The sequence below is a fragment of the Calypte anna genome, chromosome 3, assembly GCF_003957555.1.
Source record: "Calypte anna isolate BGI_N300 chromosome 3, bCalAnn1_v1.p, whole genome shotgun sequence".
NCBI classification, from domain to species: Eukaryota; Metazoa; Chordata; class Aves; order Apodiformes; family Trochilidae; genus Calypte; species Calypte anna.
This window is the reverse complement of record NC_044246.1, coordinates 55,840,287-55,854,212: the sequence shown is the minus strand read 5'-3', so window position 1 is coordinate 55,854,212 and position 13,926 is coordinate 55,840,287. Positions and strand designations below refer to the sequence as shown.

General features: G+C 35.7%; 1 protein-coding gene across 1 annotated transcript in view; it reads left to right on the top strand.

The window, feature by feature from the left end:
* The window catches only part of ADGRG6 (adhesion G protein-coupled receptor G6), a 111,569-nt gene that overhangs the window by 1,060 nt on the left and 96,583 nt on the right, over positions 1-13,926 (top strand). Inside the window, 1 exon segment of the mRNA XM_030448117.1 lies at positions 5,042-5,142. Within this exon segment, the coding sequence (XP_030303977.1) occupies positions 5,042-5,142 (101 nt within the window).

Sequence of the window (13,926 nt, the reverse complement as noted above, 5' to 3'; positions counted from 1 at the left end):
ACAGCCAGCTGGGAGAGGGGAGCTGTGCCTGGACCTCAGGGAATCCGTGCAAGGGGAAAAGGGAAGGCTTTTGCAGCAGTGCACGGTGAGGTTAAGGCAGAAGTGAGGGGTTACAGCAGACCTAATGTTGCAATGCTACTGGGTTGCAAACAGCCACCAGGCTATTTCTGTGCAGCTGAGGGAAGTTCATTTTGAAAGGAAAGCCAAAGGACTACGACGATCTATGTGGCTGGCACCGTTTAAATTAAAAATCAGTTGTTGTTTTTTTTTCCATCTCTTTTGGTAAGTGTGAGGATGTTTTCAAAGCTGACTGTAAGGATAATAAGAAAAAAAACTTTCATTAACAAAATGAAAGTTTGAAGTGTCATTGTGTAATTAATCTTTCAAGACATTGGTGTACTACAGTTCAAAGCAAGGGTTTCAAAGTTAAAATCTACTCCTCTGCAGGAACTACACTGTGAGTTGTAATCACTTCTCACTTCTTGTAGTTCCACTTAAGAATGATTAAGCTTAAAATCTTTTTGTTTACAACATATATGAAAAAAATTGTGAAATTGATGTTATCTTTCTTGTAATTTTAAAGTGTCAGCAACATTTTTCTTTAATAGCTGTAGACATGTCAAAGACCAAAGAAAGTCATGTCAGCCTGCCTGAGGCAGAATTCACATCCTACTCCAGGCAACTTTGCAGAAGCTATGAACAAGGAAGGTGGTGTATTCATATCTGTATTGCATGTTCTGAGACCATAGTATATACAAATTATATGCTCCAAGATTATTCAAATTTTCTGTATATTTTCATGCAGACTTGTATACTCCCTAAAAGGTGAAGATGTGGTAGCTGACTGCTGGCATGTAGAGTAAAAAGTAGTTAGATATAGCAAGACTTCCACTGATTTAATCTAGAATTATGTCAGTTACTATCCATTTGTGGTTTAGATAAATTACATGTCTATTTTGCTCTTCTGGAATGAATTGTGAATGAGTTCATTATCTCCCTATATTATAGGAAATGAAAGTAACTGTGGACTGGACTATATTGAATTGGTAACTAGAGTGCATAGATGGTCATGTCACGCAGTGTCTACATGGGAACCGTGCAAGTCCATAGAAAAAGTAGTATTTCTTATATCAGACTCCATACATTACTTTCTAATTTTACAAGAGATTGCTGTTATGAGACTATATCAAACTGTAATGGATGTACTCCTACCATAGGTGTCCTAGTAGTCACCAAATAATATTGGGTAAAATTCTGTTTTGGCTCTGTGCTTAACAATCTACAATGATTTGTTCAGAGCTGCTAGCATGTTACCAGCTGGGGACAGAACAGGGGTTTTTTTCCATTTAAAGTTAAACCAAATAGGGAAGAAAACCCACTAGGAACACTTTTCAGCAATTTCAAATTTATCCAGGGTTAAAAACTGAAATAATCTTTATATGTTCTAAGTTCCGTGTTATGAACTGCTTTGCATGCTTACACTCTTGGTGTGTTTTTGTACTGGTATTCATTCTCTGTGTTACTGATGAATATTAAATGACAGAACACATCCTTTTTATGCTGCTTAATACTGCTTAGGAACACAAACCAGTACACTTGGGCCATTAAGTCAGTGGTGCTGTATGAGGGGATCCTACCATCCCTTGGTAAGTTATAAACTAGCCCAGAACTGTTGGCTGTTTTTTCTGTTGAATTATTCATATGCTATTTGGATTCAGTTCTAGATGTTAATTAACACTAGCCATCTAGAAAATTAATCTTAAATAAATATAATCATAATGGGTATTAAGAGGTGATTAATTTCTGCAACTAAGTTGGGCTTTTTTAATGCTCGGGAAGTATTTACCAGTTGCTCTGGCTCCTTTTCATAGTTGCCTGCCAGTTGGGTTGTCACATTATAAAAATATCAGAGATGGATTTTGTTATGGAAGAAACCTTTTTGTTGACTGTGTGTTAGCTGACTTCCATCCCTGACAACTTCTTGTGTGAAGAGGGGTATTATGCAGGACACAGTGTAAAGCTGTGAGCAGTCAGGTTTCTGAGTTCTGACTTTTTCTCTATGCAAGGTCTCAAGAACATGTAAATAAGTGATTTCCAAAAGAAGTGGATCTGACTCATGGTGCCTGTGTTAGTGGAGTGTTCTGGTAGCGTGCTTCTTCTGTGGTTATTCTTGTTCAGGTTTGATAAACCTTTCTTTTTTGTCAACTTATATGATGCAGTGTTAAGAAAATAGTTTCGTCCCTCAGCAATTGAGAATGTAAGTGGAGGAGGCAGGTTTGCTATATTTTATGTAATTTTTTAATTTTTTTATTTTGGTGGTATATTTTTAATAGCATGTGTATAATCGTCTAGCCTTTTTCAATGGGGAAAATATTTATACTTACTCCTTTCGCCTCACTGTTTGCACTTACTATGCTCTGCTTTGTTGTTCTTGAGATCTTTCTTGACTTGTGCCTTTTACAAGGTGAGGGTGAGGAAACAGACTGTAAACTAACACCATGGAGTACTGGCTTGTAAGCATTACCGCAATACAAGTAAATATTAACAAATAGAAAATAGCCAAATTAAATAGCTCTCTCACACAAACACAGAATCTCAGATTCTTTAAGAAAGGTACTAAAGGCAATGTGTCTAGGTTTAGATTAACTCCAGAGCTGAACAGCACAAGCTTGTCATATTATTTTTCCTTGAGTATCTCAAAAGTTGTGTCTTGGGTTTTCCAGCTATTCAGTGAGCAAAACTTCCGCTGAGTTCATGGAGACATCAAAAGTGATGATTGCTGTAACACACAGAAAATGTATCAATATGATGAAAACCAAGATCGATTTCCTCTAAATTAATAAATATTGTAACTGTTTCCTAGTCTGATAACTTCAGTTTTGCTTGCTCAAAACAAACCATAAAATGAAAGCCAGTAATACAACTACTTCTAGACATTTCCATTAGTAGATTATGCAGCAGGCTGGAATGTATCTCATCAGTAGCTAAAAATTCTTTCTTCTGGAGAAACAGGAGTATTCTTCTGTATCTTTGATACGTCATGCTGTTATCTTCAAAATTTCCATTTTATCACTCTGTGAGTATATATGCATGCTGAATATGTTTCCAAGTGCATATAACTCTTTTCATGTTTTAAAAGGACTTCTATTTATAGCCGGTTTTCTAATTTACTATGAAGGGTATATTATGGATTTATGAATTACATATACTGAACAGGAGCTGTTCCCAAAACTCAGCATTCTGTTGTCTAAGATTTTAATAAGGATTTTGGGGTCATTAACTTGATGGACAATAATTCTGTTGTTTGATAATCTGGTTATTTTGTGTGTCTAGTTTCATCAAAGAGATTCTTGTTTTTCAGAGACACGTGCTTTCTGTGCTTGTCTTCAACACTTGTTAAATTTGACTTTACAATATCTCAGAAATATAAATCAGCTTCAAATCCCTAATTTGATACAGCTACATGTAAAGAACTGGACTTCCTTTGTAAGCAGACAGCTGGGCTATGTAGCACTGCACTGAAGGGAAACCTGACTGCAGCAGTCTGTGGAGGTGAACTTCACCTGGGCACATTGATGTCTAGCCACTAGGAGTGGTTTGATAAACTAATGCTTTTAAAACTGAAAGATTGGTTCTTCCTTTACAATGGTTTATCTTGCTGCATTAAGTTTGGCTTGTCTGCATTACAGAACAGAAGCTGATACGGGAAAAGGATTTACATTTGCTGCCAGGTTTCACTGGTGGATTCACAGCAATGTCTGCTGAGCAGAAGGAAGTCTGTTTTCCCAAGTTTAAGAAAATTAATTTTTCTAGCCACTGAGTATGAACTCTCTGCTTTCTTTCACTTGCCTCTTTTACATTTCTGTCCCAGTAAATCATGCCGGTGGCCATTCCAAAAATACCTTTCTTTTTTCTGTATTTAATATGCAGAAACCTTGCAGACATGCATGTTCATTGGTGTTTCTTCATGCCTATTCATTTGTGGTTCTTTTTCACATACTGTTGCTGGGAATAGACTTATGAACTATTTTGGGAATTCTGTTAGAGATTTTCTCCCAGTACAGGTGGAGGATAGTATCTCACTGAACAAAAGCCAATTATCATACCCAGATAGAAGGGGAAGGAGTTGATCAAAATAATGTGCGTTGGGTTTCATTACTTGTTGCTGTCTTTTGCTTGTTGCTAACTTGTTGAATAAAATGATACAGTAATGCAATGGAATTGCATTTATTTTGGATGCATAGTTTAAACTCTGACCAAATTTATTAATAGTCTTTCTTGTTTTCTCTTCTTCCCACTATGATGAAACATTTTTGGTTTCACCATTACATGTCCTGTATGCTTCAAGGCAAAGGAAACCTCAACTTCAAGCTTTAACCAATGAAGTTCTTTTATACAATTGCATTTTTCTAATTAAATAATAAATACGTCCCTGATTTCATTAGCAGCACAGATGAACCTCTAGATTTTGGCAAGGAAAGATTCAGGCTTTTCATTAAAGTTGTTATAAAATGTAGCTATCAAAATATTAGCACTGAAAAATATGAAAAGGCTCGTTAAGGACAGAGACAAATTATCTTCTACAGTCTTTATATAGTTAATAACTATTTATATATAATAAATATATATAAAGCTGGCATAAATGTATTTGTGTATGTAAATTATTCAAATAGGCAAAGTAAAACTTTGCAGCCTCCAAAAAAACCCCTATACCTTAACTCTTTCAGACTGTCACCACATGCGCTGCTTGTTTCTTTTGCTGAAATACCACCCACACCTATCTCCTCAGAGGCCTAGTGCTGACCAGTCTTCTGTCTTGCTGTCTGCTAAGAACCAGACAACACAATTTCTGACCCTTTTTAGCAAGCATAGAGACTTCTGTCTGTTTAAGCAACACGAGGGCCATCCATAATTTTCAAGTTCTGCTTTATTTACTGGTAGTTACTAGTTTGACTGACAACAGTATTTTATACTTTTTTTTTTTTTTCTTGGCTTACTTTAAAGCTCCTTGACTTCTTGCTCCCTTTTTTTTTTTCCATAGGATGTCTCATGTAAGTGAAATGTGGTGCTATCACTGGAAATGGAAGCTGCGACACTGTCTTTGCTTGTTTACCACCTATATTATATACATGCAGCAAGCAGGTAAGTTGGAAGATAATCTTGTTTACATAAATTATCTAGGAGCCAAAGTTTTGATGACTAAAGATTATGCTTACATATGACTGAATTATTTACAATATAACATATTAACAAAATGGGTGAGTTATAATTATTAGTTGTGATTTTATAAGATGGGTCATATTTTCTGCTGCTACTGAATTTTCTTTTTTTTTATCATTTTGCTGTTATAAATATTTTTATTTTTATCTTTGACTATGTTCTTTGATTTCCTTCATTTTGTCCTTTCTTTGCTTTTACCTTGTTAATACCTACCTCTCTTTTGAATATCTTTTTGTTGTTGGAATACTGCTTGTGATCACATAGTTCTTCCATTTTCCACTATATTGTTTGTGCCTGTAGGTTATGTACTCAGTAACCTTTCACTCTAGGTCAAAGCTGTAAAATAACTGTAGTGTGCTTATTATTTTTAAATGCTGTTATGATTCAAATAATAGTAGCATTCCCCAGAAAACTATATGTATGCAAGATAATCATATACTGTAAAGAAAATTCATCTTAAATTTATCTTATTGGTCAGTACTGACACAAGTACAGAGTAATGTAACGCATTCTGACTGTTTTCTTTAAACATATGAATGAGAGATTTCATTTACTAAATGTCTTTTCCTAACTGCTAGACTACAAAATATTTTAGGAACTCCAGCTGCTTTACTGGGAAAAAAACTCTGGAGTTTATTCTGGAGCATATAAAAGTTTTGGAGCAACTTATACTGCTTTGCTAATTCCATATCAAATGGGTAGTTTTGCTGTTACAAACTTGCCATTGGAAAAAAAAGATGGTTTATATATAGAGTTTCTAGCTTCTTTTATACTGTTTTTTCTCTAAATAAAAATTGCAGGTTTGAAAAAAACCCCACAAAACAACTTGTGCTTTTTATTTAGAGAAAAAACAATGAAGTAGCTGTGCAGTAGCAGTTTCCAGCTTCATGTCACTTTAATAGGTGTTTTCCATTTCCATTAAATTGTGTAGCCAGAAATGTACTTAGGACCAAGCTCTCACCCATGGCTACTCTGGCTGATGGCCTTTGTGTCCCTGTGTTCCTGGGCTGTGCAGCTGTCATCCTCAGCATAGAATAAATCAGCAAAATCTGCTTTAGTTTAGAGCTGCCATGCGCTGTTACCTGGAGACTATAACCTTAAGAGCCAAAGACCATTAGTCTTTGCTAATTCATCTTGTAAAAAAAGCTTATTTATTGAAAGTGCAGGAGTCACAGTGAAAGTTCTATAGGCTAGGAGGTCCCAGCCAGACGAAGCCAGCTACAAGCTCATCTCTGCATCCTGCTAGTTGCAGCTCACCATTGCTACCTGTGCTGGTATTGAACAAGTAGTCGGGCAAAAGCCCTTCTCTAAACTACAAGATAGACTTCTACAAAATCACATATGCCCCTGGCTAACTGCAACATCAATGAAGTGGTTGGTGCCATTGGATTGGTAAAAGCAGCTGAAAAGTTTTAGTGAATTCAGTCTCCTCTGTTACAGTTACTGCCTGTGCTCCTTTCTCAGGCATTTGTTTGTCATGTAGGAGACTCAGAAGCAGGTTTCTGATGATGGAAATCAGAGCAGAGTCCTGAATCTGAGTCTTTTACAGATCAAGTGCATGCCTGTGGGGGCTTTTTCTTGCTCGCTTTGACTCAAAAATTTGTGATATTAAATGTTTGATAAATGGAAAAAACTTTTCCCTATCTGCCTGAAAGATGAGTAGATAAATAAGTTACAGCTACACCGTCACCCAGGTTCGTTAGGCAAATGTTTGCTGTTCAACAGTGAAAGACATCATAGATAGTCTGATGTTGATATATCTGACTGAAATGAAAATGAGACATTTGTCTTCTCAGCAACCTGTCATTTGGCAGTTCTTGCCAGGGTTCATGTTTCTTTTTATGCTGATGTAAAAGAACAGGTTATGATGCAAAATTGAGTCTTTTCATTTCTTGTTTTTAATAGAGCAAGGAAACACTGTTGCTCCTGCATTTGTTAGTTTGTATTCTTAAAAGGTATGGGTCACTTTGGCTGTGGATTCATATGGCATCCATAATCTTTCTGGCAGCTTAAGCTTTAGAGAAGTTACAGTAGAAATAAAATAAAATAAAAACTGACAGTCACCCAGCTTCATTAGTGGGCTGTAAGCTTAGAAAGCTATTGGGACTTACTAAGCTTTGCCTAGAGTAGATTATGTACAAGCAAGGGATTAAGATCATCAGATACATGCTTCATCAGTTATATAAGGGGCTATTCATAAGGATAAATATATCTGTCATGCTGTGACATGGAAAAAAGTAGAAATTAATAATTTTATATTTTAACATGAGAAAAACTACAGGACTTGTCCTGCTTTCAGAAGCAAAGCTTAGAGGAAGGATTACACAGCAGAAAACACAGAACAGGAGCAAGATGGCATGTGAAAAGAATGTTTAGCCACAAATTGAGCAGTAAGTAAGGTACTGACAAGCAGGTGCAGTGGTGGAGTGTAATCCCAAAATGCAGGTCTGGTAGCTCAGAGGAGTCAATGAATGGACTCTGACACTTTAAACCAAAAGACAGAAAGAAGTAATAGAAAGAAAAAAAAAATCTAAAACCCTAACATCTACTTTATTTTAAATCTCCGCAGCCGTAACTGGTTTGGCATACTGGCTTCAGGTTATGTGTTGTGACATGGGGTGAAGTTAGAGAGCAGCTCAGTAAGCAGCTTGACAGGTTTCTGTTCCTGTCTGTAGTAGGCATCCCAGATGGCCTAAAGTGAGTCATTTAGCTGTGCCTCAGTTTCCCTATAACCATGAGTGGATGTCTCACCTCCCTTGTAAACAGCTTGTCTGTCTTCCAGGGAAGAGGCTGCATAGAAGATTAGATAATAGACAGGTGGTGTTTTAAACAGAATTCATTAAGTCTGCTTTTATCTGAGAATTAGGCATTCTCAGCTTTTCATTTGTATATATATTTTGTTGGTGTGGGGAGCCCAAGAGAGAACAAAGAGTGACAAGAATTCTGGAAAACATAACTTGTGAGGGCAGACAGAATGAACCAAGAGTTTTTTTAGTCTGGAGTAGGCAGAAGAGGGAATGTGTAAAAACTGAGAATATTTAAATAGCCAGCTGCAGTGGGAAGGGATAGACTGATCTTTCTGGGCACTTGAGAAGGCAAAAAGAATGGGCTTAAATTACAGCAAGATAAGTGAGGGGAGGACAACTCATTGAAAGGTAGAGAGAGCAGTGCAATTGCTGGCCAAGGAAGGATGGGGAATCTCAGTCTTTGGGAATATATAGTGCTATCTGCCAGAAATGGTTTAAAACTATAGTTATCTTTCCTCGGGGCTGAGAAATGCATGAGATGATCTCCAAACTTCCCTAATTTCTGCAGTGCTTCCTCACTCTTTGCCCTTTGGAATCTATTTTTGTTTAAAATCTGGGAAATGAGGAGACCAATTGGAAATTGCACTTCTCAAAATATGGAAGTGTTTTTACTTTGCCTACTAAATTGTGTTGGTTTTCGTCCTGTTGTAATGGCCTCATTTTTATCTGGCATAAGGAAGCAGCAGTTTAGTATGAAAAGTATGTCTCTTGTTTTAGGTGTATGTAACCTGACAAAAAGTGTTCAGTTTTGTTTGCCCTTGCTTTTTACCTTTTCTGCTCTTATAGCACAATGTCTGATGTACTGTAATACCTCTTGGTTTTGAACGTGCTCTCTGTGGTAATCTGGGAGTAGAACTGGAACTTTTTCAGTGACCGTAAAAGCTAGTTGCAGTTTGCATAATTGCTTTCAAATCTAGTTTTCAAGTGTCTTGTCAGAACTGGACTTCCAGAATCTTGAATATTGCCACATTTTGATGAGATTACAACATCCTTAAAAGAGTTTTGCTTCTCCTGTTGTTAATAGATACATAATTATGTAAGAGACCGTAGCCATTTTAAATATTCACTACCATTCAACCATATTGTTTTATCTAGGCCAGGGAAAATATTTATTTTAATAAATCAATTACTACATCACAATTTTTATTACATTATTATCACAGAATTACTATAACTGTAGCTAATGCTAGAGTGAGCATTTGTCTTCTTGTTCATCCATCAGTAAAGTGCATTGGTGTCTTTAGTCACCTCTCTAAGTCCTCAGAAGACTTTGATCAATCTTCAGAAGCTTGCCAAAGAGTAAGTTTCAATTCTACTCAAGTCCCTGAAATTTTGTTTTATTTTAAAAATGTTTTTAAAGTTGTGATTTAAAGAAAACCTTTGTACTATTTTTAATTCATGAAAAAGAGAGTTTAGAAAAAAGAATAAAACTGAAATCAGGTCTTTCACCCACATAGCTGATAACATTCTCCAATATAGGATCACTTCTGTCCATCAGGGTTCTTGGTTGGGCCTGTGTAGATAGGGGAGGGACTGAAGTCCTCCTTGTTTATGGAAGAGTTTCAGAGTGACCCTGAAAGGAAAAACTCAGAATACCTAAAAAGTTTGAAAACAGATTTCAGCCTGGCAGTCTCTTTCTTACACAGGCATACATGTATCATGTGTAAATGAGAGTTCAGTCACACAGGATCTGGATGTTTAATGAAGTAGTTTTATTTCCTCTCTCTCTGTCAATCTAATGTATTTTAATGCAGCTTAAGCAAAACAAACCAAAAGCAATTCTTTATGTTCAGTTTAATATCTAAATTTCTCCTGGCTTCAGGCATATGTTTAGACTTTCTGTTCAAATAATTCTTGCAGAGAAAAAGTTACTAGTTGTCTTTCTTGTATTACTTTTAGTTGATAGTAAATCACTTTTGGAATGAACTTCACAGGAAGCTGCCTCATTATTTCTGTTTACCTTTTAGCTATATATTTTTTATGGGGCTGATAATTCTTTTCACTGAAGTGTTTGGACCTCATTGTATTAACCATAACAATATCGCCTTAAAAGCACAGTGATTTTTTTTTCCCTTTCTTTCATATCCATCTTTAGCCAAACCCAAATGGAATATTGTGAAACATCAGAGAAATTCAAAGCTGACTAGGACCTCATCTTCCAGGTTCTCTGCACTCCTTTATTAGAATATAGGCTAAATAATGTACCTTTCTCTAAGGAATAAACCTTTTAAGAAAGAATATACCTTTAATGAAAGAACAGACCTTTGAAGAAAAAAAATATCTTTCAGTAAAGGACCTATTTTTATATTGTTTTTTATGTAGGTTTTAGGACCTGATATAATTTCCTTTTTCCTCATTTTTTCTGTTTGTTGTTAAAAACTAAAAACCTAGCCAAACAGCAACTTGTCAGTTTCTCAATATGGTCTGTGGCAATGCACAATAAAAGTATCTAGCCCAGTGGTTTATCCAGCAGTAGGCCCAAATGACTTGCAGCCAACTGGACTGTGCTTTACAAACAGCTGCCTCTGGTAGAGGTTATCATGTAAAGAAAGCTGCTGTTTTTGGTATCTGTCAGACGCTCTCATAAAGTGAATGAAAATTTTAGAAAGTTAGTTTCTGTCTCACTAAAAGCCTGTAGTCTTTGCAAAAGTCACTTTTTTCCTCTTGTGGATTAGTGATGTGGTAAATGTTGCATCTTGAAGTGAAGGACTTAATTAGGGATAGTTTTCCAGACAAAAGCTCCTTGGATGTAAGTCTAACAATCATGTGATGCATATTCTAATATTTATTTCAGTTAACACAGAGTAATTTAAATGGCTGATTTCATATACACTGTAGAAGCAAGTGATTACAACTGTGAAGTCAGCCCCTGACAATTAATAAGGACTTACCTTGCAGATTTTGGATGCATATTGCTATGTCCATGATTGTTTTGCTAGAAGATTGGATTTGCTTACTGGGATTGCTTAAGTGACGTGTGCCAGGTGTAATGGGTAATGTCCACTAGATCAAGGCCTCTGTTATCACTGCCTGATCATTGAAATGTTCAAATTAGCATTTTTATTCCAACCATAGCACAGAGATGTCTGATATAGATATACTTAGGCCATGCATTATGTATGTAAAATGCACGGGAAAAAAAATTACTTTTATTTTACAAGAATTTTAAAAAATGAGGTGTAGAAATCTTAGCTACAGTTTAATAAGCTACTAAGAAATAAGAAGACATAACCAGAAAGTTTAAATCCTTGTTAAGAATGTGTGCAGAAATACCTCTAATTGAGTAATTCAACTGTGCTGTTTTAGAATTCCTTTCTCTCATCATGGAAGAGAAAAATCTCTCTCCCATGAACGGAAAATAAAGGATTTAATTTGTAGGCTGTAAACATTTTCTACAGAGTTTACTAGAATATTAGTGTAATAATGCTAAATACATCCCTTGTTCTGATACATTGAATCAAAACTATTTTTCTTGCCCTAAATTTGATAATACAGGCACTCATATCAAGGGAAGGCTCTGCTGAAAGAAACACCTCTTGTTTTGTCTGGACTCCATGCTCACTGGTCTGCTCAGTTCCTGTAAATGACAGACTCAGCTCTAACTCTTGCCGCAGTACAGGAAAATTAAGTGCATAATTCATAGTTAAGAGTTCTCCTTATGTAGTCCAACCTCCAGGTATCATCCAGACTAATTAATTTTATTTGCCTTCTCTTGAAGAATCAAATCTCCTTCCACTCTAAACCCATTTCCAATCATAATTTTTCGGTACCGCTATGGGCTCATACTCCTTTTCTCTCATCTTTCATGTCGATTTCACCCTATTGTCTGAGATAACAGCAGCTTGAGCAGGATGTTTACTGTTTTCAATTTTTTACTTGGAAACTGACTGAAGTCCTCAAGATTTTAGCTTCTGAACATGCTCACCAATTACCATTCTGTGAATTTTTCCTTTGGCAATTTCTGAACATCTTTTCCATTTTATTTAATGTGTGTGTATATATATATATGTATATATATATATACACATACACTATTTGTCCGAATTCCAATGTAGCAAATAATCACTTTGGACAAGAGAGGCCACCATGGTGGTAACTCATATTGTTTAATAATTACAGCTATATCAATTGAATCATAAGATTAATATTCAAAGATTAATATTTCAAAGAGTGTGGCGTATTTTCAGAGAACACACTTTTTTGAAAGTTCTTGTAGACTGAAAAAGTGTGTCTTGGAAAATATTTTACACTTTTAAAGAGTGTCATAAAGTTATTTCCTATTCTTGAAAGGAATACTTTTTTTTACTATCTTTACTGTAAAACAACTGTTTTTCAGGAATAGGTATCTGCAGAAGTTAGTTCTTGGAGAACACAGGGTAGATCATGAAAAGATCATCACACAGCTAACCTAATTTTTGAAAGGATACAATGCAATCAAAGTTTTCCCAATTCCAGCTCTTTCCCTCATGAATGTGCTTCTTAGTGGGTGTCAGACAGAAAGCTGCAATGCCCTATCTTGAACAGAGTTTGTTCTGTTCAGATGCATGCTCTGGCTTCTCACAGCTCTTCTCATTAAGAGCTGTGCAGTGACAAATCCATACTAGGAAGCTGAAGTCATTTTTTTATCAGAACTTGCTTTTTAGGTGAAAAAAATAACAACTTATGGTTGAAGCTGTCACAGAGGCATTTGTACAAGTCCAAGTTCTCAGTGATTATTGCTTGGTGGTGTGAGGGCATGTGTGGGGTGGTTTTTGTTCGGTTTGGTGTTCGTGTATGTTGTGTTTTGTTTTGTTTTTTTTTCATTGTCTTGAATTTGCAGGAAAGACAAATAAGCAAGTTTAAATTCCAATTTTTTTACTTTTTTTGTTTAATTCCATGTCTAAATATTTTAAATATTTTTCCAGTTCTGAAGTACGTTAGTCGTATATCATACTGCACTTTACAGAATCTGGAAGTAGAGAGGGAATGCTGAAATCACCTTGCCTGCCAAGTTCTTAAACATACACAAAGAAACACTAATAATGTATCTTTTGTACTGAAATCTAAAATAGCTAGGACATTTTATGCTGGATAGGAGTGTCAACATATCCAATATTGTGAGTAACAAAGCGCCCAAATTGTGCCCAGCTTGTCTTGGATTTTAACTTTGGTTTAGAAAATTGCAATATTTAAGCACATCATATCTGTAACAGAGATACAAAAATAACAGGGTGAAATGCTTTTGTTGAATGTAGTTATTGTTTATACAGTGAGTTAGAAGTTGTAGGTTTTTTGAAAAACAAAATACTGTTTGACTGATTAAAAATATTTAAAGGAAATGTAGGTATAAAAACAGTAAGCCCCCTCCCTTCCATGTCTGAGCCTGGTAGATCAGATGTGCACCAGCTGCTCTGCTTACAGCTCATTATCTAAGTATTTTATAAAATGTAGGCTTTTTTCTTCGACCTGCTAGTTTTGGCAGTATATAATTTCCATGATGTCAGGTATTTTGGCCTTATTTTGAATTGGGTATGCTTCTGCTAAAATCTTACCAGATTTGGCAAAGATATTGTATAGCAACAATACCACCAGTCAGGGCTTCTCTCTCACTGCGTAATGGGGAATTACTCTTCTATTAAGTGATTATTTCACTGCATTAAGAAAGAATTGCACTTAACCCTTTAACATTCTCTGAAAAGTCTCATCAGTGAAAGTCAAAATGATTGTAGTAGCATTTGAGTAATAGTAAACTTCTTTTTCTGGTGGCACATGGCAACTGGAAGATAGTACTAAAGATTAAAAAGGCAAATATCCTTATATATATGCACTTGCTCTAATAAGATCTGCACATTTTTCACATGTGGATAATACCAAATGAGTGGCTTCTAAATCTCTTGCCAAACACTAGTAACTTAGAAGT